The sequence below is a fragment of the Mauremys mutica genome, chromosome 24 (assembly GCF_020497125.1).
Source record: "Mauremys mutica isolate MM-2020 ecotype Southern chromosome 24, ASM2049712v1, whole genome shotgun sequence".
Classification (NCBI taxonomy): domain Eukaryota; kingdom Metazoa; phylum Chordata; order Testudines; family Geoemydidae; genus Mauremys; species Mauremys mutica.
In genome coordinates this window covers 13739959-13761494 of record NC_059095.1, presented here as the reverse complement: position 1 = coordinate 13761494, position 21536 = coordinate 13739959, and the positions used below count along the sequence as shown (strand labels likewise).

Below are 21536 nucleotides of genomic sequence, written 5' to 3'. Positions count from 1 at the left end.
TATACCCTGAAGTCGATGGAGGATGCTCACAGCAGCTTTCTAGTGCTCTGATTACACTTGCTTTGTATGTACCACCTATTAGAATGCTTGTGCCTGGTGTCTGTTTGCTAATATTTTAATATTGTTTATTTTCTAAAATATAAATAAAATGTAAAGTTAAATATATTTTAAAATCAAGTCAAGGTGCCATCAGCATCCCCTTAACCTTTAAGGCTGCCTCCAATTGAGGTGTCCAGAACCTGAACTTTACAGAACAAGGCGACGTGAGCTGGTTACCAGCTGGCTGTTTCACCCGATTTCTTCCAAGTTTATTATGCATTGGCTGAAGCAATTCTGCCTGCCTTCCCCCATTCAGCGGTCCAGGGGGTGTGGCCGGATGCAGGAATCACTGGGTGAAATATTCAGCTGTGTTGGGCAGGTCAGCCTAGCAAAAATGGTCATGTCGGACTTTAAAATCTATGAATTAATTTTTCAGTTGCAATCCCTGGCCCCTTGTGCTGGTTAGACCAAGGCCCACATGGTTATATTGGAGGTCAGCTCAAGTGCTAGCGTGTGCACTCAGCACTTGCTGCTCCTATCGGTAGGGCCCTACCAAATTCACAGCCGTAAAATCTGGTCCTTTGTGTACTTTTACCCCATACTGTTCAGAGTTCACAGGGGAGACCAGCGGTTATGTGTGTGTGCGCACACGCGCGTCAGCCCTCCACCCAAAGGGAGGCTGCAAGGTTATTGCTGGGCGGATGGGGGGGTTGTAGTATTGTCACCCTTACTTCTGCGCTGCCTTCAGAGCTAGATGGTTGGAGAGTAGCAGCAGCTGCTGGCCAGGTACCCAGCTCCAAAGGCAGCACAGAAGGGTGGCAATACCATACCATGCCACTCTTCTGCGCTGCTGCCTTCAGAGCTGGGCTCCCGGCCAGCAGCCACCGCTCTCCAGCTGCCCAGCTCTGAAGACAGCGCAGCAGCACACAAGTAAGAGTGGCAATACCACAACCTGGCTATAATAATCTTGTGACTTTGGGGTCAGGACTCCTACAGTTACAACACTGTGAAATTTCAGATTTAAATATCTGAAATCATTAAATTTATTTAAAAAATCCTATGACAATGAAATTGACCAAAGTGGACCATGAATTTGGTAAGGCCCTACCTATCAGACCTGCTCAACCACCTTGGAATGGCCTGTCACTGCACTGCCTAATTCCCACAAACAGAATATAGACCCGTATTACAATTGTTCTCGTTCCTGCCAAGGCTGTGGTCTGCCAGAGGAACAACCCGGGGCTGGGGAACTCCTCCCATGCTCTAGCTCTGGTGAGTTAGTGAGGCCTGGCTCCACAAAGGGTTTTAGGCAGTGCAATGCTCAGTGTAGCAATGCTGAACTTTTAGGCACCTAGTAAAATCACCAGGAGCGACAGTAGTAGCCACAAAGGCTGAGTCAGGCACCTGGGCTCCCAGTATGAAGGGAGAGGTGCCTTCGGCTGCTGTCCACAAAACCCAGCACAACAGGCAGGGATCTGCCTGAGCTAGCCAGTGGGCAATGCCAACCACAGGTGTGGGCTGAGCCCTGCTCCCTCACAGAGCTAAGCACCTGAGTCCAGGGGGCAAGAATGGGAGCCTGCACAGCACGTACAGCACACCCGGTGGGAGATCTCCTCCTCGAAGCCTTCCTCCCCCTCCAGCAGGAGAGTCAACCTGGGGCTCCCACATCCCAGGCAAGTGCTGGGGTCAGTTATAATGTGGTGGCAGCACTTCCTCCTGCTAGAATTTGAACACGACCCAATCCAACAGGCAGGCTCTGAGCACACCTACCAGCCAGGACCCTGCCCACAACTCAGAGGGACGAAGGTCTCTCTTCCCCAGGTTTGTGAATTGCTTAGGCAAGGGACAGGCATTCAGATAGCTAACAGGGAGCAGCCCACATGCCCTGAGAGGACTTTTACCCTGAAAACTTGGGTGCCAAGTGGTTACATGCCTACAGTGTGGGGTGGGAGCTTTGTGGATCAGAGTGGACCCACAACCAGGACACAGGCCCTTTAAGTGCCCAAAAGCAGGATAAGCGTCCTAAGGCCACAAATCTACAGCCCCAGCTCTAAGTGACACACAACAGGGAGGGGACAAAACGGGGGGGGGGGAAGGGACAACACAGCAACAAGATCAGGCAGAGGATCATTGGCTGTGGGCACAACCAAGGGAGATTTGTTTTTATATTACAAATACACTGGCAGAGCCATGGCTAACTCATTCTCTATCGATGTGGTAGAAAAGGAACTGCCAGCTCAGGGGAGATCTTCTCTGCATAGGCTACGCTGAGGGGAAGCTTGCACAGAAGGCTGTGAAAATAAACAAATGGGGCATCATTAATGGAGGAGACTGGAGGCACCTCAGTAAGAGATTGGGCAGGTGGGAAGCAGGGACTTGTGTGCCAGAAGCAGCTGGAATTTGATGTCGGGCGGGGTGACAGTTATAGGATCAACAGGAGAGTGATTGACTGGATGGGGCAATGTCTGTCAAGTAAACCAGAAGGGAGGCTACAGCAGTCTCCCTGAGGTAAGGGGCCTGCATGCAGATCCAAAAAAACACAGACTATTGATGAGCCAGTCAAGATACAGGTATTTGTACCCAGAATGGAGGGGGGAAAAGGGCCCAGTCCTGATAACTCTGGGGTAACAGCCTACAGGAGGCAGAATGAGCTAGTGAAATGAACATCAGGACACCTGGCTTCTTGGCCCAGCTCAGCTCTTGATCTGCTGGGGTGACCTTAGCCAAGTCCCCTTATTTTGTCCCTATGAGAAAGTTGCACTGGTTTAACACTCACACCCAAAGTTCAACTGGTGCAAGTTACCCAGACACAGAAGCTCTTAGTTTAAGACCGGCACAGGGCAGCTTTAAGGCAGGGACTATCATTCACTCTGTACCCATGCAGCACCTAGCATAATGGGCCTCTGATCTATGTTGAGGCCTCTAGCTGCTACTACCTAAAACAGCTCTAATCCTTCCCCCACAAAGGGTATTATGGCTAAAGCTACAATTGTGTCATGGGTATTTTTTTAGTAAGTCATGGACAGGTCACAGGCAATAAAAAAACGACAGAAACCATTACCTGTCACGGAGGGAGGGTCCAGCACCTTCCCCGATCCCCACCCAGCAGCCGGGAGCTGCAGGGACTCCATTGCCCAGTGGCTGGGAGGTCCCCCTGGGGGGTGGGAGCTGCGGAGGACCCCCTGCCAACACTGAACTCCAGGGTCCCTCTGCCACTGGTGGCAGTGGCTGGGAGCTGGGCTGGGGAGGGGCAGCTGCTTGCAGTAGCAGAGCCGCTGCAGGGGGGACCCCTACCAATGGCAGCAGCTAGGCAGCTCAGGGGTCGTCACCAACGGCCAGTCAATTGCCAGGGTCCTGCCAACCGCAGCTGCCCAGCAGAGGCTGGGCTGCTGTGGGGTCCCCCGCTGTCGGCAGCGGCTGGTTAGCCAATGTCAGAGGTCGCTGGAAGTCATGGATTCTGTGACTTCCATGACATAATTTTAGCCTTAATGACAGCTGAAAAGCACTCGTTATCTCATGCCTGACAGCCCATGGTCTCAAAGCTTTTTTTGTTCATTAACACTGTCAGTCTTGGTACTGCTGAGGTCTGAGAATGGATGGAAATGCACTGGCTTCCAGCATGAAGTTTCAGCCAACACCAGATGGGATCTTTTGTATGGCAATTCAGCTACAGCACTTGTAATGAGTTTTAAATGAAAGCGAGGAACAAAGTAGCTCAGAAGAGGTAGCCTCTGGAAGTAGTTTCAATATTTTCTTCCTACAGAACTTTGTTCTGCTTACATCACCAGCATACATTTGTTTCTTAAATAACTGAAAGAAAGGAAAAATGTTACTGGAAAAAAATCCTTTATTTTAATCTCTGAAACAACATTCCTCTTCACTACGTCAAGTGGAGTAGGTATGAACTGTCACCTCTTCATTACAGGAAATCAGACATGGTAGTCACATCAGGCTTGCCATCTATAAAGAAAGCATAATGCAGATCTGAGTCTTACATTATCTTCCAAGACTTGGGAGGGGAGGCAGGGGGAAGAGGGACTAGAGATAACTGAAAAATCAGAGTTTCATTTTGCTCCTATAGTTAGTTTGGGAGCCAAACAGCCCTAACGTGGTTAATGGGGCATTTGCACATGTCACTGCAGTAAGTGGAATTCAGGATTTCACCTGCCTGCTCTCACCCACCGTATTTCATTGAAACTTGAGGACCAGTTACAGCTTCCTGTGGCTAGGAGATCATTACATAAATGGAAATATCCTGGGCTATTTTCAAAACAGCTAGTTAATTGCCCAGACACATGCCTGAGCCCCAGAAGCAGAACATTCTACAGAAACAGGCTGCACTCTCCAGTTTACACATAGGAAAAGCCACAGCCAGCAGAACCTGAGCACTCCATAACAATTACATATGGCTCCTCTTTGACCTGAAGTTCAGCCTGGATCGAAGGCTGCACCTGGAAGAAATCGCCTTCAAAAAAGTTTTTTTTATTTGTATTATCGTAACACCTAAGAACCCTGGGCATGAACCAGGATCCCATTGTTCCATCTGTTTTTACAAGCCAATAACTTGCTCTATGGCAGCATGAAAAGGCTACAGAGCAACTCTGGGCAAAAGCTGCAGTAAAGCAACTAGCCCTCTTCTCCCAAGCCTGCAGAGAGGGGCAGGCATCACACGGTCATGTTGTCTACACTACAAAAAGCTGCTGTATTTGGAGAGTTATGAAAACCATCGTTCCATGGAGAACTGAGTTAGACGACAAGCAATGACTAGGATTTTGCAGTTAGTGTAGACAAAGAAATTGTGGTCAGCTCTCATGACTGCTAACTCAATTCTTCACAGCTGTGTTCAAACACTATAAACACTGCTAGAGTGCAGACCAACACATGGAGTGTCTCAGTTATATGCAGTAAAGTGAAGGGCACCACATTTGAGTGTTAAGGTTGTTATGGTCTCAAAGCAAACATCCATGAGCACTCTACACAGAAGGGGTCTTAGAACTCAGACACATATTCTAGGCCTAGACCAGGGGTAGGCAACCTATGGCACGGGTGCCGAAGGCGGCACGCGAGCTGATTTTCAGTGGCACTCTCACTGCCCGGGTCCTGGCCACCGGTCTGGGGGGCTCTGCATTTTAATTTAATTTTAAATGAAGCTTTTTAAACATTTTAAAAACCTTATTTACTTTACATACAACAATAGTTTAATTATCTATTATAGACTTATAGAAAGAGACCTTCTAAAAACATTAAAATGTATGACTGGCATGCGAAACCTTAAATTAGAGTGAATAAATGCAGACTCGGCCCAGCACTTCTGAAAGGTTGCCAGCCCCTGGTCTAGACAGACTAATAATTTTCTGGCCTCTTAACCAGCTCACTTTAAAAAAAAAAATCTGGCTGGATATTTAATGTATTAACAGTGAAGATTAACATCTCAGATACAATAAGGGCTCGATTACAGCCTGAGAATGAAATGAGTTACCAAGCTGCAGCATGCAGGTCAGCGTAATCGCCTTGCTTCACGCTCAGACTCCAGCAACGTCAGGACATCCCCCTCACGGACGGGCCCCTTTACGTTCCGGATGATGGATCTACTGGTGTCGTCCATGAATTCGACACGAACCTGACAGCCACAGCAGAGAATGAACAGAAATGCGCTAAAGCCCCATTTCCCTGGCCCACTTGCCCCTGACACGCCTGCTCAGCTGGGCCCCAGGCCTCTGCTCACGTGCCCCCCCCGCGTTTCAGTGCACGCTGGAAGTCACAGGAGAGGCGCAGGAGGAGCTATGAGGAGAGTATATAAAACGTGGCCTGCCTACAGACGGCAGATGGGGACCAGGGAACCGGCAATTAAATTAAACGGCGGACGAATCAAACCGGTAACAGGAAACGCTGCTGGGGGGGGGGGGGGAGAAGGGGGGAGAGAGTAAACGGCGGAACTCCCCGCCACTGGACGCCACTGGCGAGTCGCATGGGCCCGGCTCCCCGGGGCCCGGGAGAGGAGCCCGCGACGCTCCTGAACCGCTCTCGCTAGGGCAGCGCTGGGTCCGCCCGGTCACTCACCTGGGTGCACTGGCCCTGCGAGCCCGTCCGGCCCAGCACCTTGGTGACCTGCGGGGAGAGACTCGGGTCAGCCAGGCGCAGAGACCCCCCGGCCCGGCTCCAGCCCCCCGCCCGCGGTGCCAGCCCCACCCCGCCCGACTCGCCCCCCGCCCGCCCGCCCGCGGTGCCCAGCCCCGCCCCGCCCGGCTCCAGCCCCCCGCGGTGCCCAGCGCCCCGCCGGCTCGCCCCTCACTCGCACCCGGGCCAGTTTGATGGGCTGCACGCGGCTCGTATCCATGGCGGCTGCTGCGGGTGCGGATAGGAGAGGGGGGGCCCGGCCCCCTCGCGCGTTTATATAGCCCCAGCTATCGCGAGACCCAGCGTGCACCGCGCTCCGTCCCCTTCCCGGCGTGCGCCGCGCACCGCTTCCGGCTTCTCTTTTCCCGACAAGCGCCGCGCCGTTTCCCAGGTAGCACCGCGGCGGCGCCCTTCGCAGCTGTCGAGATGGCGTCCGCCACCCCCTTCATCCAGCGGCTCCGCAACTGGGCGGCGGGGGTAAGCGGGGGGCTCGCGCGGGCCCGTCCGAATCCCTGGGGGCCGGTCCCTAGCAACGCCTCGTGCTGGGACCAGCGTAGCGCGGCCCCCTCCGCCGGGTCTGCCCACTAGCCTCTGCTTCCCCCGCCCTGGGCCCGGCCCTTGTGACCCCTTTTCCCTGTCCCGGGCTGGCACCTCCCTGAGACCCTCTCGTCTTCTTTGCAGCGGGACCTTCAGGCCAAGCTGCAGCTTCGGTACACGGAGATCTCCAAGAGGTAAATCCGGGGAGCTGGGGACAGAGCTGGACGGCTCCTAGGCAAGCCCGTCTTCTGGCGGCATGTGCGAAACTCCGCACCCGCTGCAGCTGAAACTCCCCAACCGCAAAGGGTGAAGCCTAACCGCACCCAAACTGCTGTTGAATACAGACCTGCAACTTGGCGTAAAAAGAGAGAAAACAACTGTTCCCGCTAATCTTTCACGTATAGGAACCTTAAATGTAACAGCAGATGATAAAAAAAAACTTTAGACAAAATTATAATATTTATTAGTAACTTGTTGCTACCAATTTAAACACAAATCTCAGGAACTTTAAAAGTTAAAGGAGACCTTCAAAGGTAGAAAAATGGGTTAGTGCTATTTTCTGAGTTCAGGACATAAAGACCTGAAAGTTTCTCCCTGCCCTCTGTTTCTTTCTGCTTATTTTATATTAGAAATGCAAGTCTTGTCTCTCTTGGGGCGGGGGGGGACTCTGAGGCTCTAATAGGGTAATCATATCCAATGCCACACAAGCAAAACTTGATTAAGAAGGGAAGTGAGTTTTATTCAAGCAGTTTACACCTGTGGGGGGTTTTAAAGTAAATTATTATAGTTAATTAAAATGTTGGAGAAACATATTGCATTTTTAATACTGTGCTCCAACCAATCATTTTTCATTGAGGAACTAAAAGTATTCAGACCTATGTTTGAGACCTCTGGAGTGCAAAACCAGACTGGACAGTCCTTGTATTTCTAAGGTAAATAATAAAGCTGGGAAAAAAACCCACAAGGTTTTCAGACCCCTTTACTCTTCCTAAAGAAGCAATACCTACTTTTTCTCTTTTGTCGGTCACACATAAGATTTCAATAGCAACATTAACTTTCTCTGTTGCATATAATTGCATGATAGTTACTTTTTAGTCTTGCAAAGAACTCAAAATCCTGTTTCACATAGCTGAATTAATATTGCTGTGGAAATATTAACTTTTTGTTTTCCAACTTTTGTACTTAAAGTTACAGCTTAAAAAGAGAGAGAGGATGCAAACTCACTGTTCTGCAGCTCCTGGTGGGAAAAGTTATGTCTGTTACCCACATAATGGCTGATTAGCATCTGATAAGGAAAGAAGGTCAGACCACTGCATTTGGGGTCATGGGGAGGATCAGCTCCTCACCTATGATATCCCTGCTTAGGTATTTAGTGTTAATAGGTATGTAGGCCTGTGCCTGGTAGGAAATGGAGAGTAAGACCTCCAGTTCATTTCTCCCAAAGACCAACTGCATGCAGGTGGAAACGTTCCTTCACTACCCATGTTCCTGAACTTGGAGTGGCAGCCTGTAAGTGAAAGGCTGGATCGTGTTCCAAATATAGTAACTACTCACTTAACTCACCCCAGTTAACGTCATTTCATTGCTGATCAGTTAGAGAACATACTTGTTTAAAGTTGCGCAATGCTCCCGTATAGCGTCATATGGTAGCCGCTTGCTTGGCCACTGCTTGCAGAAAGAGCAGCCCGTTGGTGCTAGCTGGTGGGGGCTTGGAACCAGGGTGGACCAGCAGCTCCCCTAAGTTCCCTGTGCGGCAGCCGCCCAGCAGGCTATCAGTTGCTGGGCAGTTCAGCTGTATCTCCTCCCACTGCCTGTGCTGCTCCTGCCCTCTGCCTTGGAGCTGCTCCTGGGAGCCTCCTGCTTGCTCTGCAGAAGGGTGGGGTGGGGGGGGACACACGACAGGGCTCAGGATAGAGGGAGCTTGCTGGCAGCAGCTGCTGTCTCAACTTGCTGGCCTACTTAAAACGGCAATGTACTTAGATTGGGGTCAGATTACTTAAAGGGGCAATGCACGTCTCTCTCACACTGGGGTGACCAGACAGCAAATGTAAAAAATCGGGGTGGGGGGGTAATAGGAGCCTATATAAGAAAAAGACCCAAAAACCGGGACTGTCCCTATAAAATCAGGACATCTGGTCACCCTACTCTCACACACACACAATGTCTGTTTGTCTCTGCCATGCTGTGTCTCCTCCCTCCATTCGTACTGCCTTGAGAGTGTGAGGCTACATTAACAACGTGTTAACCCTTGAGGGCTCAGCCAATATCCCACCCTCTGACTCCACCTCAACCAAGCTTCACAATCATCATTGCTGTATACAGTATTAAATTGTTTGTTTAAAACTTATACTGTGTATATGTGTGTATGTATGTATATATAATCTTTTTTGTCTGGTGAAAAAAATTTCCCTGGAACCTAACCTCTTTCTCCCCCCCCCCACCTCCATTTACATTAATTCTTATTGGGAAATTGGATTGGATTGGCTTAACATTGTTTCACTTAAAATAGCATTTTTCAGGAACATCATAACTACAACATTAAGCGAAGAGTTACTGTACAAGATATCAAATTCTGCCTCTTCTCACTCTCAGTTCTTTAAAGGCTTGGTTCCTGGTCTCTCTCTTCTCAGCAGCAGCTATACTCCTGTTCAAGCAACTGGAATTAACTTGTTTTCCACCTGTATGTTGGAACCCAGTAATGATGTTTTATTAAGAGATGTATTCTCATTTGAAGGAGGTGTCCCTGTTTTTAGTGTAAATGATTGTCCTTTAAAGACTACAGGGTTCTGCTGAGAGAGTGACGGTTTTCTGGATATCCTTTTTGTTGCTTGCTCTTTCCTCAGATTTTTTAACATAGTCCAGATACAGGCTACTTGCTCTCTGCAGGTGCCCTACTCTCCTAGTTTGGTACTGGGCAATGATGTTTTCCTAACTTTTAATATACTGCAGGGGAATTAGAACATACATGTTTGGAACTCTGCCCTGTTTTCTGTTTCTGTACATGAGAGAGATTGGGTTGTTATTCTTTGCCCTGTGAGCCTTTGTTTACATGAACAGATGCTCTGAATTCATGGCCCCAGTTCTGTATTGGTCCCATGACTGTGTCTAAGGCTTTCTGTGCTCATTCTGAAATCTTGGAAGGTGGCTCAAGATATAATGCTAGTGTGTCTTGTGCATAACACTATGGTGCCTATTTCTCATAATACTCCACTCAAGAGTAAGACTGAGAATATAGTTCTCACTTAGCATGGTGTGTGTGCTGATGCTTTCTTTGGATTGTTTGCTGTTTAGAACTCAACCACCTCCTAATCTTCCACTGGGTCCCAATCACAAGTTTGCAAATAACTACTACTGTACTCGTGATGGACGCAGGGAGTCCTATCCTCCAATTATTGTTATGTCTCCGCAGAAATCCCTCGCATCATGCGCTCAAGGTGCCAGGTAGGTCCTATTTATCCTATGAGCTGCAGCCACACAACTTCTGGCTGTGATATTGTGATCTTGCAAATTAAGCAGGGTCAAGTCTGGTCAGTGTTTGGCTGGTGCACCACCATATAACATATTGCTGCTGCAATAAATGATAATCACTGTTCAGTGTTGCTGCTAGTGAGTGAATGCTGAATTAGTGTGCAGTCTCTATGTACCTACTTTTGAGTAAGAGGGGATGTTAGGGTTGGGAATGGTTTCCCTAAAATGCTCTGTTACTAATAAACCCTGTATTGCTGTTAAATATGAATTGATTATATAAACTAACAGTTTCTGAAGACCAGTCTCTGTCTCTCCCCTAGCTCAGAATCTGCAGTAGCAACAACTGAGAAAAAGGCAGTGACACCAGGTGTTCCACTTGAGAAGTGGGAACTATCAAAAGATCAACCTTACCTGTGAGCTGGCCAAGTATGAAGAGAAGGCTGAATGAGAATGGACTTGATAGGATTAACTGAAAAGCAGCAGCCTGGCTGGTGATCCAGTGACGGGGTTAACTTCAATAACGCTGTGTAGAATTTATTCTGGAAAAGAGACCATTTTGCTGGGGCGTGACTGATTAAACATATTTATCTAATGTATAGCTAATGTTCTTTTCAGAACTTTCTTTATTCAAATGATGGTTCGGAGTAAACTTGTATTTTATGGAAATGAGGGATAGATAATCTTGAGGTGTGAACTCATCAGCTCTCACAAGATAAACAGATTCAAGCCTGGTCACTCCTGGGATGAATCCTCAAAACACAGGTCGTGTACAAATTAGAGCTGGTGATACTTCTGTTTGAATCATTATTAAAACAGTGGCTCTGTATGGTGCTAGAGGGTGCAGTTCTGCAAAAGGTGCCATAGTCAGAATGAGACTTACAACTCGGAGCTATACGCAGTGCTGTTGTAGCCATGTTGGTCCCAGGGTATTAGAGAGATCAGGTGGGTGAGAGAGAAAAGCTTTTGAGCTTACAGAGAGCTCTTCTTTATGTCTGGGAAACTTACTCAGGGCTTGGCTACACTTACAGCGGTGCAGCTGCCCCCGTGCCACTGTAGTGCTTAGTGAAGACACGTGTGCTGACACGAAAGCATCTCGTGTTGACGCAGGTACGCCACCTCCCCAAGAGGTAGTAGCTGTGTCAACAGGAGAAGCCCGACTGTTGACATAGACCTGTCTAAACCAGGAATTAGGTCGGTATAAGTACATTGCTTAGGGGAGTGGAAAATCATCACCCCGAGCAACGTAGTTATACTAACAATTTTGAGTGAAAATTAGGGCTTAGTGTCACAGCTAAATACAGGATGGAACAGACTGTTAAATATAAGTAGTTAACACATTTCAACGGACCATTCAAGGTGAAATAGCCAGTAAAAACTCCAGTCATAGGGAGGAAAGGAATGGGGTGTGGAGGTTGACTAGAAATGTTTGTGTCCAGTGACCTGATTGGTCAAACTTCACCAGTTTTAACTTGTTACTCACTTCTCCTTTGAAGAATTGTTGTGTAGTGTTGCTAGTGTACAGTCTGTTCATTCTATCCCAGATATACTTGCATTTTTAGTCAGGCTGTTTCCTATAGACACTATACTGCACTATGGTATCCTAAAGGAAGAAGGATATTAATGTACATAAATTACCATACTTGACTACCATGCATTCTCCAAGCAATCCCAGCATTTTTTTCACTTTCCCCAGGGCTGTGAAAAGTGGTTGTTTCACTCACCAGTGCTGATTGCATCTCAAGGACATGAGAAAAACTAAGGATATGTCTTCATTACACTTAACTTGGGTGATGGCACCTGGCTTAGCCTAGCCACACTGCAAAGACATAATCAAGACACTGGGTCCACAGTGGTGTTGCACTTACCTATGTGTTGGTAGGACCTCTGGAAGATACATCCCATGATTCTTTGTGCTGCAGTAAGCCAAGTTGCTTAGATTCTTTACCAGTGAATTATGAGAGAATGTCTGCCCTTTTGGGCAGAGGTGGGGAGGCATTGTGGGAAGGTATTGGAGAACTGTCAGCCCTTGAGTGGCTTAGCCTCCATCCTCCCTGTAAAGTGGGTGGGTTTGCAGCCTGAGTGAAAGCGAAATCCAGGCAAAACACCCACACCCCTAGCTTGGGTTGAAAGCACAACCAAACTCAAGTGAGAGGGTATTGTGTGTGGAAAAGAGGGAATGTTAATGGCAGCACCCAAGTAAGAGCTGAATTTCTGGACAAATGCACCACAGAACCAATGATCTGTTTGAGATAAATTGATATTTTCATCCTCTGGAGAGATGACCTAAATTCCCTCAGATTTCCACTACATCTTCAACAACCAGAACCCATCTATCACACTCTTTGTAGAACTCTCCTATGCCAGCATCAACTTCCTGAACACCAAGATCAGCTTCAACAAAGGAACTCTACAGACAACTACAAGAAACCCACAATCACCACACCTACCATCATATATCCAGTAACCATCTCAAACACACCAAAGCATCTCTTATCTACAGGTAAGTGCTAAAATACCAGGAACAGGCCCCCCAAGAGAACCTGATGGGCGGGGGACCCACCAACCCACACACCCCTGGTTGTCACATACCATCCCACACTGGAACCCAGATGGGGTATAATTAAACAATTACAACCCATACTCAATTAGGATCACATCCTGAAAGAAATCTTCCCCAAATCCCTTTGCTGTCTGTGAATCCTTTGAGTTTTTCAATTGAAGATGGGATTCTTAGTCATAAAATCCTGGAAAGTAGAGATCAAAACAGATTTCAGCTCATCTAATGCATTTGGCTTCTATTGTCTTTGGAATGTTATTCTGCACCTTAATACACCTTTCACACTGTCAAGAAGATGTTTTTCCTGATGTTTATACCTAACTTGCCCTTTAGCTTTATCCCATTATATAGATAGCATGAGGGTCATTCCTGTTTGAGGTAGTAAGTGGATCCTGGGCTGAATAAACTGAAAAGCAGTAGGGAGATGTTTTGCCCAAATATAGTATTAGAGTTAACAAAAACCACTAAGTTTTACTAATATAGGCAACTAAAAAAAGTTTTAAAGCAGGAATACTTTCAAGCGAACATGGCAAGGTTAGCTGCTGAAAGGGAAACTGTTTAAATGCCCTTTTGCCTTATTTTCCCCACATTCCCCTAGCTCTCAGCAAAGCTTTTCTCCTGGAATATTAGTCATTTCTATTTTCCTTTAGCTTCCCTTCCAAACCCAAAAAGTGTTCTGGGAAAAGAGCCATGGTGCCTTAAATGACCACAGAGAGAGGGAAGTGGGTTGAGATTGAACGTTTAATGCTTGAACACACCTTGGGCTTGTGTTGGGAAATGTAAGAAAGCGAGTGGGAGCCCAAAGGCCTGCCCACACTACCATCTGACTGCAATGCAGCCGCACAGAAATCAGTCCCGTTTCGTTGTGCCTTGTCCTGTCCCGGGCAGGAAAGCCCCGTCACATGCAGCCACAGACTCTAAGCAGAGTGTAAGCCCACCACGAGCTTGTCCTGCAGTAACCAGGCCCGCTGCTTCCTTCCCTCCCTCGTGCAGCGTGACGCGCAGGCTGCAGCGGAGCCAGCGCCTCCATGGCTGCAGGCTGAAATCCGGGCACGGGCAGGCTGGGGCAGGCTGGGGCAGGCACGAGCCGCACCGCACAGCTGCCGCGGGGCACTCAATTCCCTCGCGCGCGCCTCGTTGGCTCGCCTCCTGCGCATGCGTTCTATTTGGAGGTGGGGGGAACCCTCGGCTCCTGCCCCGCGCATGCGTCTTCCCTGGACTGCCCCGCCTTCTTCCTCTGTCGCGCATGCGCCGCAGCTCCGCGTGGACGCGCTCTTTCTGACCCGGTGCGGGCGGCATGTGGCCGCTTCTCGCGCTGCTCCTGAGGCAGTTGCTGGCCGCGGGGCTGGAGCCGCCTGCGGGGAACGGTGAGGACCCGGGACGGGGGGACGGGGGGACGGGCGGGGGGGGTGTCACTGAGCGCACTGCCGGGCGCTCATCCTTTCCCTCAGCGCCGGTCACTCGACTCCGCCCCCCCACGCTCTGGCCCCGCCTCCCAGCGGCGCCTATTGGTCCCCAGCCGCCCGGCACGTTTCCTGCCCCCTCCCTATTGGTCACCGCGGGGCCCCGCCCCTCCGCGTGCCGGGGTGACACTTCTCAGCGCGGGCAGCCCCGGGGCGAGCCCAGCAGGGGCCGGGCACAGGGCTGGGGCTGGTGGGGGCCGGGGAGCGGGCGCCGGGCCCGGCCCGGCTAACCTGCCTCTCCTCCGGCTCCAGCGTCCGGCCTGCCGTGCAGCCCCCGCGGGGAGCGGTGCTGGAGCCCCGGGCACGTCCGCAGCCTGCCCCCGGAGCGGTTCTGCGATGGCCGCCCGGACTGCCCGGACCGCGCGGATGAATCAGCCGAGGCGTGTCAGCACCCGGGAGCCCCGCCGGCGCCCGCCTGCCCCTGCCTGTTCCAGTGCGCGGAGGGGGCCGAGTGCTTCCCAGCCTCCTGGGGCTGTGACGGCCACGCGGACTGTGAGGACGGGCAGGACGAGCGGGAGTGCGGCCCCGACTCCCCTGGCACTTCCCCAGCGCCGAGCACTGCCCGGACAGGTGAGCGCTGCAGGGAGACCGACTGTTACAGCCAGGGTGGGCTGGGGGCCCAACGGAGGCAGGGACAAGGGGGAGTGGGTGCAGGGTGGGAGCTGAGTGCTGGGGCACTGGCAGCTTGGTGGCTGGGATGGATGCAATGCAGGGGGTTGGGACATGAAGCACTTAAAGGAACACAACCCACTTTTAAATCTCCCTTTAGTCTGTAAACCTTACACCTGTTACAAGTGACACCAGGGATTCCTGCCTCTTGGACAGCTGAGAGAACATTTGGGCTGCTCTACACTCAGGGCCGGCTCTAGGTTTTTTGCTGCCCCAAGCAAAAAAAATTTTGGCTGCCCCCTTCCAGCCCTGGGCTCCCCCCTGCTGCCCCAGCCCTGGGCTCTCCCCCCCGCCCCCACACCCTCTGCCGCCCCAGCGCTGGGCTTCCCTCTTTTTCCCCCCCACCAGTGCTCCCCACACACGCACCTCCTGCTGCCCCAGCCCTGGGTCACTGGTAACTCGCTCCCAGGGCGGGTCATTCAGCAGGAATTTTGGATGTGCACAGAACACAGACAGGACTGGTTCCCATATGGTTCCAGAACTGCAGTAAAGTGGAACAATTTTCGGCTTGTGTGATTGGAGGATATCTGGATGCATATTATAAGACTGTCCTCCATAAATGAGGAAAAGTTGAGGTGCCTTTATTATTATTTTGTTCCACTTTCTTTCTATGGGGAATTTGCCAGTGCAATATCACGGTCTTCCTTTTAAACAAACAAACAAAGAAGGCAATGGCTGTTGAAAATAGCAATTCCAGTCCTAATAACCACTGGGGAGCATTTCTTGCTCAATTTTATCCTACTTTTTCTACAGCAAGTTACAGTGTATTTGATTTGGGAGAAATGAAGTAACAGCTGCCCAAACTGAGCTTGAGCACTCCTGAATTTTGAGGTGTTCAAATCTGGAAGGCAGGTGGGGGGTGGGGGGGGCTCCGCAGGGGAGCACGACAGCATGTATGCAGCAGTGTATCTGGAGCTGCGTGGAGCCAGACACGCTGGTCTGAGTGGCATGGTATGGGGGCTGGCGGGTTGGAGAAGGGGTAGGGGGTTCCGGAGGGGCAGTCAAGGGACAGGGAGCAGGGGGGGGTTGGATGGGGCGGAGGTTCGGGGAGGCAGTCAGGGGACAGGCAGCGATTGGATAGGCATGGGAGTCCCAGGGGTTTGTCAGGGGACAGGTAGGATGTGGGGTCCTGGGGAGAAGTTGGGGGGGGGGTCTCAGGAGGGGGCAGTTGGGGACAAGGAGAAGGGAGGCTTAGATGAGGGGGTGGGGTCCCAAGGGGCAGTTAGGGGCAGGGGTCTCAGGAGGGGGCACTCGGGACAAGGACCAGCAGTGCTTAGATGGGGGAGGGGTCTTGGGGGGGCAGTTAGAGGCAGGGGTCCCGGGAGGGTGTGATCAGGGGACAGGGAGTGAGGGGGGGGAGTTGAATGGGTTGGGGTTTCTGTGGGGGGCAGTCGGAGGGAGTGGATGGTGGCAGGGTGGGGCTTCCCTCCTCCTGTTTTTTGAATGTTAAAATATGGTCTCCCTACCATTCACTGCACTCACAGCACGCTGCCACATGAGGTCCCCTTCTTTCCTTTCCAGTTGGTTGTGGCCAAGGGAATGCTGGGAAATGTAGTTCCTTCTCTGCTCCAGGGCTGGCTCTGTAGGCAGGGAGCTAACCAAGGAACTACAGCTCCCAGAGCCCCCTGTTGGTTCTCAGCTCCCATGCCGCCCCTGCAAATGGGCTGCCCCAAGGAGGTGCTTGTTTTGCTGGTGCCTAGAGCCGCCCCTGTCTACACTGGGAACTTCCATTGGCATAGCCATATCTCTCGCATCCCTGAGAGACATGGCAATTGCAACCTAAGCCCTGGTGTAGACAGCACTAGAGGAGGTGGATTTCAGGACCCCTCCTGTCACCATAGATCATATCTGCTCTGAAGTGCTATGGCACAGCAGCTGTGCTGCTGCAGGAGTTTGACTAGACACATCCCTTGTTTTCTCCATTTTTTCCCCCCTTAGTTAGTTTCTTTTATGCCTGCCACCGAGCACTGTCACAATCTTTTTGCTCCCACCCCCACAATCTCGTCCTTTCTGGGCCTCCAGAGGTTATCTGTATATTACCTCGCCCACCTTGTCTTTCCTACAACAACGCTCTCTGCTTTCCCCTCTCCCCTACCGCAGTAGTCAGGTTCCCTTAGTTGTTCATGGGGGCTGTTCATACAGCAATAAGGCAGAGAAGACATTTTTTAAAATATGAAAATCTGGTGGTGAAACCCTCAAAATTGGCAAGGAAGCTGAAGGTGAGGTGCGGAATGGGAACTGCTTTGAACCCTTTTTGAGCGTAATTCAATCTCAGTATGACAGCGACCTTTGAAAGCCCAATTATTGAGTGCCCTCTGCTTTCATTTTAGAGAATCCAGCGATCTCCAAACCTGGGAAACCTGTGTTGTCTGAGATGCGAGGCCCCGTGTGGGTGACAGCTGCTTTTGGTATGTGAGACTCTAAAGGGTGCTGCAGAACTGAGCTTGGCTTTTGCTGAGTAGCGTCAGTGAAACTGAACTTGGCTCATATCGGATTGGATAGGATGTGGTTCACTCAGGAATGGCTGCCCTAGGACTTCCTCTAACCACTCTCGCTGCAGTGTGGCTTAGGCATCTTGTCCCAAGCGCTTAGGTGGCAAAGTCGAAGGGTCTAAATTTCCAGCTTTGGGAAAAGGCACATTATTTCCTTCTCCTGTTGTAAACGGAGTCCCACTGCATGGGACTTGGCACTAATCATCCCTCCAGGGGACACAGCCCCACTTCTTACCGTTGTGAGTCATTGCTTTGTCTGTCTAAATGCTGAGGCACTAGCATGGAGCAGCTTAGCCTCAGTGCTGCTGCCTACTTCAGGGGCAGAAATCACAGCAACTTACTGCCTGTGTGTTCTTCTGTCTGCAGTGCTCCTGAGTGTGCTGGTGGCTGCAGGCTGCACTGTTAGATGGGGCCAGTTCAGAGGAAAGAACAACTTCTCCACCTTCAGCCTCGAGAAAGCTTCCAAGGAGCAGCTAGTGCCGGACAGGAGACCTTCGGACTCGTTCCCTTGATGGGTAGGTCTCCTACTCCACACTGGAGCCAAACTGCCCCATGCTGAGCTTTCCCCCACTTCTGACCCCTTAGCCCTCCATTAGCTCTCTGGTGGGGTAGAAATCATTTTCTACTGTCCTTTCTCTATATGAGGGGCAGGAAAGGAGTCTCTCCCCCCACACAAACCCAGCTTCTCTGTGCTGGGAAGACTGCTGGCATCTCTTTCAATGACTGGCTTGTTGCAGTGGGGAGATAATTGGGCTTGATGAACCCAGAGGAAGCTCTGAGTCCCTAGACACTAAGGGGCTGCTAATTTTGGAGCTTTTTACAGTGGATGGCTTCCCCACAAGCTTTGCAAAATAAAATTAAATAAAAGTCTTTGGCACAGAGGATATTAAATAACCAGGTGTCTTGGTTTTTCTTCATCTTGCAGGAAGTTGCAGTGCTGTGAGATGGGACCCAATGCGGTGGTCCTCATCACACTCCCTCCAAATGCTGATTGCACAATTTCTGGGACAAGTTTTCTGGGGTTTGACTGGGTGACAATCACACTGGAATAATCAAGGACTCTTCCTTTGGCACAGGGAGTTTAGATTGTGGGATTATAGTGGCAATGGGGAATCAGAAATGATTGTCACTCGTGCTCTAAAATCAACCCTACAAGAATGTGATGGAAACGCTTGGAATGTCACAACGGGTCATCCATTTCCCCCATTGTAGACACCTCTCCGCCCCTCCCCTCCCCCCCCCCCCCCCGGGTTATTCCACAAGTCACTTCTTGCTGGAATAGCTCTGGCCAGTGCACTATGTAGCCTCTGCAGTACGTTAGGCTGCTCTCCCTTCCATGTCCTCCCAAGAGTCCATTGAAAACTACCTCTCCCTACCATGCTGTATCTTGCCTGTAAGCACAGCTGTTTGCTCCTGTTCCAGGGCAGGCCGTTCCATTCTGCACACCTGTGAAGGGCCGAGCTCAGAGTGACATGGGTATATAATCTATATCCCCGAGGATACTGCTCATATTTCTAAGCCATGAGCTCAAACGTCACGTACCAGAAGCTCTTAAAACTTCATTGACTGCAGGAGAACTGTCAAGGAGATGGAAAAATGGAGTCTCCTGTGTGCTTCGCTTTGCATTGGGTCACGGGCAGTGCAGCGGCCCCTAGGCACAGCACAGGCCATTCAGGACCTGAGTGCCCTCAACTCCCAGTGCACTCAATGTAGGAGGTGCACTAAGCTCCTTGCAGGATTGGGCCCAGAGTTTCCACTTTGACACTGAAATCCCTGGACGTTGCATGCTCTGTGCAGTCAGAAGAGTTTGTTAGCAGATGTTTTAAGTTTTGACAAACATCTGGAGCCAGCTTTGCTCTTCTTTGCTTTTACCTGTGAGTAGTCTTGGTCTCAAAGGTCAGCTAGTAGCCGTGCCTCCATTTCAGATCTTGGTCGGTACAACATTTTTTCATGGACTGTTATTAAAGAAGTGTAAAGCACTGGACCTGTTTCCTCTACAGTACTAGTGTAGAAACCTGGTGCTGGTGGAGGGCGAGCAGTGTCTTGTCCCTTTAATCCATTTTTGACATTCAAGACCTATTCTATTTTTTGCACAGATGCTTGCTCAATACACGCACAGATGGTAGAAGCTTGCTGCCCTGTTGGCTGAATGTGGTGCCTTACAGGTGATGCTTCTGCTTGCAGGCATACACTCCACCCAGCAGCCTCAGAGGGCAGGACTCCCTGGGGGTTTGTATAGTGGGTACATGTGCATACGTAATATGAGAGAGTTTGTAAGAGGTACGACATATTTAAATCTTGGCTCTTCCCAGCACTGGAATAGAGCACTAGCGCGAGGCTGAACCCCTGAGGGCTCTGTGCTGCATTCTGGACAATGGACAAAGAACCACCGTTGGCAATTGGGTGGGTGCTGAATGACCATGGGCGAATTAAAGATCTTTAGAAAACTTTTGGTGGCTTCCTGGATTTTGTTTTAAGGGTCATTTCCATTATTATGATTGATTCAGTCCCTGCTCAGCATTAAGACAGACAAGTGTATGGACAGAAACATTCCAATACCAAACGCAGAGGATGGTTGAGTTCGAAGTGCAGCACAATGCTTTTTTAGCAGGGGGTGTGACAATGTCACTTACTTTGGAGCGTTAACCTTGATAGCTGCTCAGGAGACTGGAGTTAAGGAAGGATTTAGCTAGAGGCTGACAGAAGTAAGTTCTGTATGCAAGTCCCAACATGGAAAAAAGCACAAAGCCAAGAATGAGCAAGAGAAATACAGGGAGCACAGAGGCTTGACTGAAGCAAAGGGAGCAAAACAAGGAATGGGGAGATGCAGCTGGAGCTTTGGGCAGAGGCACAATTGTGCATGGCTGTAATCCTGGTGAAGAGCAGCTCAAACTTAAAGAATGAGGCAAGAGGGGGCTGCTCAGTAGCCAGTGAAGGGGCTTTTGCCTGCTGGTGGGGAGTGAGACGTGAATTGGGTGTGGTAGAGAGGAGGAGGTTGCAGTCAGTGAGACCTAGGCCTGTGAGAATGCTTTACTATAGCAAAGGAAAAGCAGGGTGGTATTTTGGGGGATGTGGAGAAACTTCAAGTGCAGGCAGGAGTTGGTAACTGACTGGATACATCAGGGATATTAATCAAGCTCCCATGCATTAAATGCAAAAAGCTCCAATCTGTGGGATAGGACTGCACAGTTAAATATCCAAAAGTGAGGAAATGCCTATGTTAACGTGCACCATTAGCTCTGCCTCCTTGTGAGTCTCTGTTGTTCCCATACAGTCTGGTTGTGATCATGTGCCATCTCTCAGATAACAGAGTGCAACATACTGATTTTTCTACAGTCTTACATGCACCTACCTGTGCTGCATCATTACTGCTTATGGTAGTTTTTATTGTCAGTCATAATGGTCTGGTCCATCTTTATGAATTTAGTCTGTGATTTTCATAGATTATAAAATGAGAAAGGACCATTGTGATCAGCTAGTCAGACATAATACAAGCTAAAAAACTTCCCTGCATTAATTTGTGTTTGAGCTAGAGCAGATCTTTTGAAAAAACATCCAATCTTAATTTAAAGATTTTCTGTAGGGCTGTCGATTAACCTCAGTTGACTCACATGATTAACTCCAAAAAATTAACTGCGATTTAAAAAATAATTGCAATTAATAGCACTGTTAAACAATAGAATAGCAACTGAAATTTATTAAATATTTTGGATATTTTCCTACATTTTCAAATATATTGATTTCTATTACAACACAGAATACAAAGTGTATAGTTCTCACTTTTTTATTACAAATATTTATTTTTAGTGCAAACAAAATAGTATTTTTCAATTCACCTCATACAAGTACTGTAGTGCAATCTCTTTATCGTGAAAGTACAACTTCCAAACGTAGATTTTTTTTTGTTGGTTACATAACTGCGCTCAAAAACAAAATGTAAAACTTTAGAGCCTACATGTCTACTCAGTCCGACTTCTTGTTCAGCCAGTTCCTAAGACAAATAAGTCTTATTTACATTTACGGGAGATAATGCTGCCCACTTCTTATTTGCAGTGTCACCTGAAAGTGAGAACAGGCATTCACATTTCAAGATATTTACGTGCCAGATATAACTTAGATAATTTTTAAACATGCATATGCCCCCTCATGCTTCGGCCACCATTCCAGAAGACATGCTTCCATGCTGGTGATACT

The 21536-nt window shown here is 49.5% G+C and overlaps 3 protein-coding genes across 3 annotated transcripts; 2 read left to right on the top strand and 1 right to left on the bottom strand.

The window, feature by feature from the left end:
• Window positions 1-3868: 3868 nt before the first annotated feature.
• Window positions 3869-6450, bottom strand: RPS28 (ribosomal protein S28). The gene is made up of 4 exons (XM_044998990.1): window positions 6338-6450; window positions 6100-6147; window positions 5519-5659; window positions 3869-3999 (listed from the first exon to the last, which is right to left on the bottom strand). The coding sequence occupies exons 1-3, from the start codon at window positions 6374-6376 to the stop codon at window positions 5537-5539; spliced, it is 210 nt and encodes a 69-aa protein (XP_044854925.1). The 5' UTR covers window positions 6377-6450; the 3' UTR covers window positions 3869-3999; window positions 5519-5536.
• A 28-nt stretch (window positions 6451-6478) lies between these two features.
• NDUFA7 (NADH:ubiquinone oxidoreductase subunit A7) lies at window positions 6479-10757 on the top strand. Its single transcript, XM_044998989.1, has 4 exons — window positions 6479-6633; window positions 6838-6887; window positions 9985-10134; window positions 10482-10757. The coding sequence occupies exons 1-4, from the start codon at window positions 6583-6585 to the stop codon at window positions 10576-10578; spliced, it is 348 nt and encodes a 115-aa protein (XP_044854924.1). The 5' UTR covers window positions 6479-6582; the 3' UTR covers window positions 10579-10757.
• A 3176-nt stretch (window positions 10758-13933) lies between these two features.
• CD320 (CD320 molecule) lies at window positions 13934-20469 on the top strand. Its single transcript, XM_044998240.1, has 5 exons — window positions 13934-14085; window positions 14434-14751; window positions 17181-17258; window positions 17709-17857; window positions 18268-20469. The coding sequence occupies exons 1-4, from the start codon at window positions 14016-14018 to the stop codon at window positions 17852-17854; spliced, it is 612 nt and encodes a 203-aa protein (XP_044854175.1). The 5' UTR covers window positions 13934-14015; the 3' UTR covers window positions 17855-17857; window positions 18268-20469.
• The last annotated feature ends 1067 nt before the right edge of the window (window positions 20470-21536 follow it).

What these genes read in the sequence shown, in the direction of transcription:
- RPS28 (XM_044998990.1), bottom strand. Translation starts at nt 6,376, where the DNA reads ATGGATACGAGCCGCGTGCAGCCCATCAAACTGGCCCGG. An exon ending in AGCCCATCAAACTGGCCCGG is followed by an intron (nt 6,148 to 6,337) that starts GTGCGAGTGAGG and finishes CTCTCCCCGCAG; the next exon opens with GTCACCAAGGTGCTGGGCCG. An exon ending in CGCAGGGCCAGTGCACCCAG is followed by an intron (nt 5,660 to 6,099) that starts GTGAGTGACCGG and finishes TGTGGCTGTCAG; the next exon opens with GTTCGTGTCGAATTCATGGA.
- NDUFA7 (XM_044998989.1), top strand. Translation starts at nt 6,583, where the DNA reads ATGGCGTCCGCCACCCCCTTCATCCAGCGGCTCCGCAACTGGGCGGCG. An exon ending in TCCGCAACTGGGCGGCGGGG is followed by an intron (nt 6,634 to 6,837) that starts GTAAGCGGGGGG and finishes TCTTCTTTGCAG; the next exon opens with CGGGACCTTCAGGCCAAGCT. An exon ending in TCATGCGCTCAAGGTGCCAG is followed by an intron (nt 10,135 to 10,481) that starts GTAGGTCCTATT and finishes TCTCTCCCCTAG; the next exon opens with CTCAGAATCTGCAGTAGCAA.
- CD320 (XM_044998240.1), top strand. Translation starts at nt 14,016, where the DNA reads ATGTGGCCGCTTCTCGCGCTGCTCCTGAGGCAGTTGCTGGCCGCGGGG. An exon ending in GCCGAGCACTGCCCGGACAG is followed by an intron (nt 14,752 to 17,180) that starts GTGAGCGCTGCA and finishes CTTTCATTTTAG; the next exon opens with AGAATCCAGCGATCTCCAAA. An exon ending in GTGGGTGACAGCTGCTTTTG is followed by an intron (nt 17,259 to 17,708) that starts GTATGTGAGACT and finishes TTCTGTCTGCAG; the next exon opens with TGCTCCTGAGTGTGCTGGTG.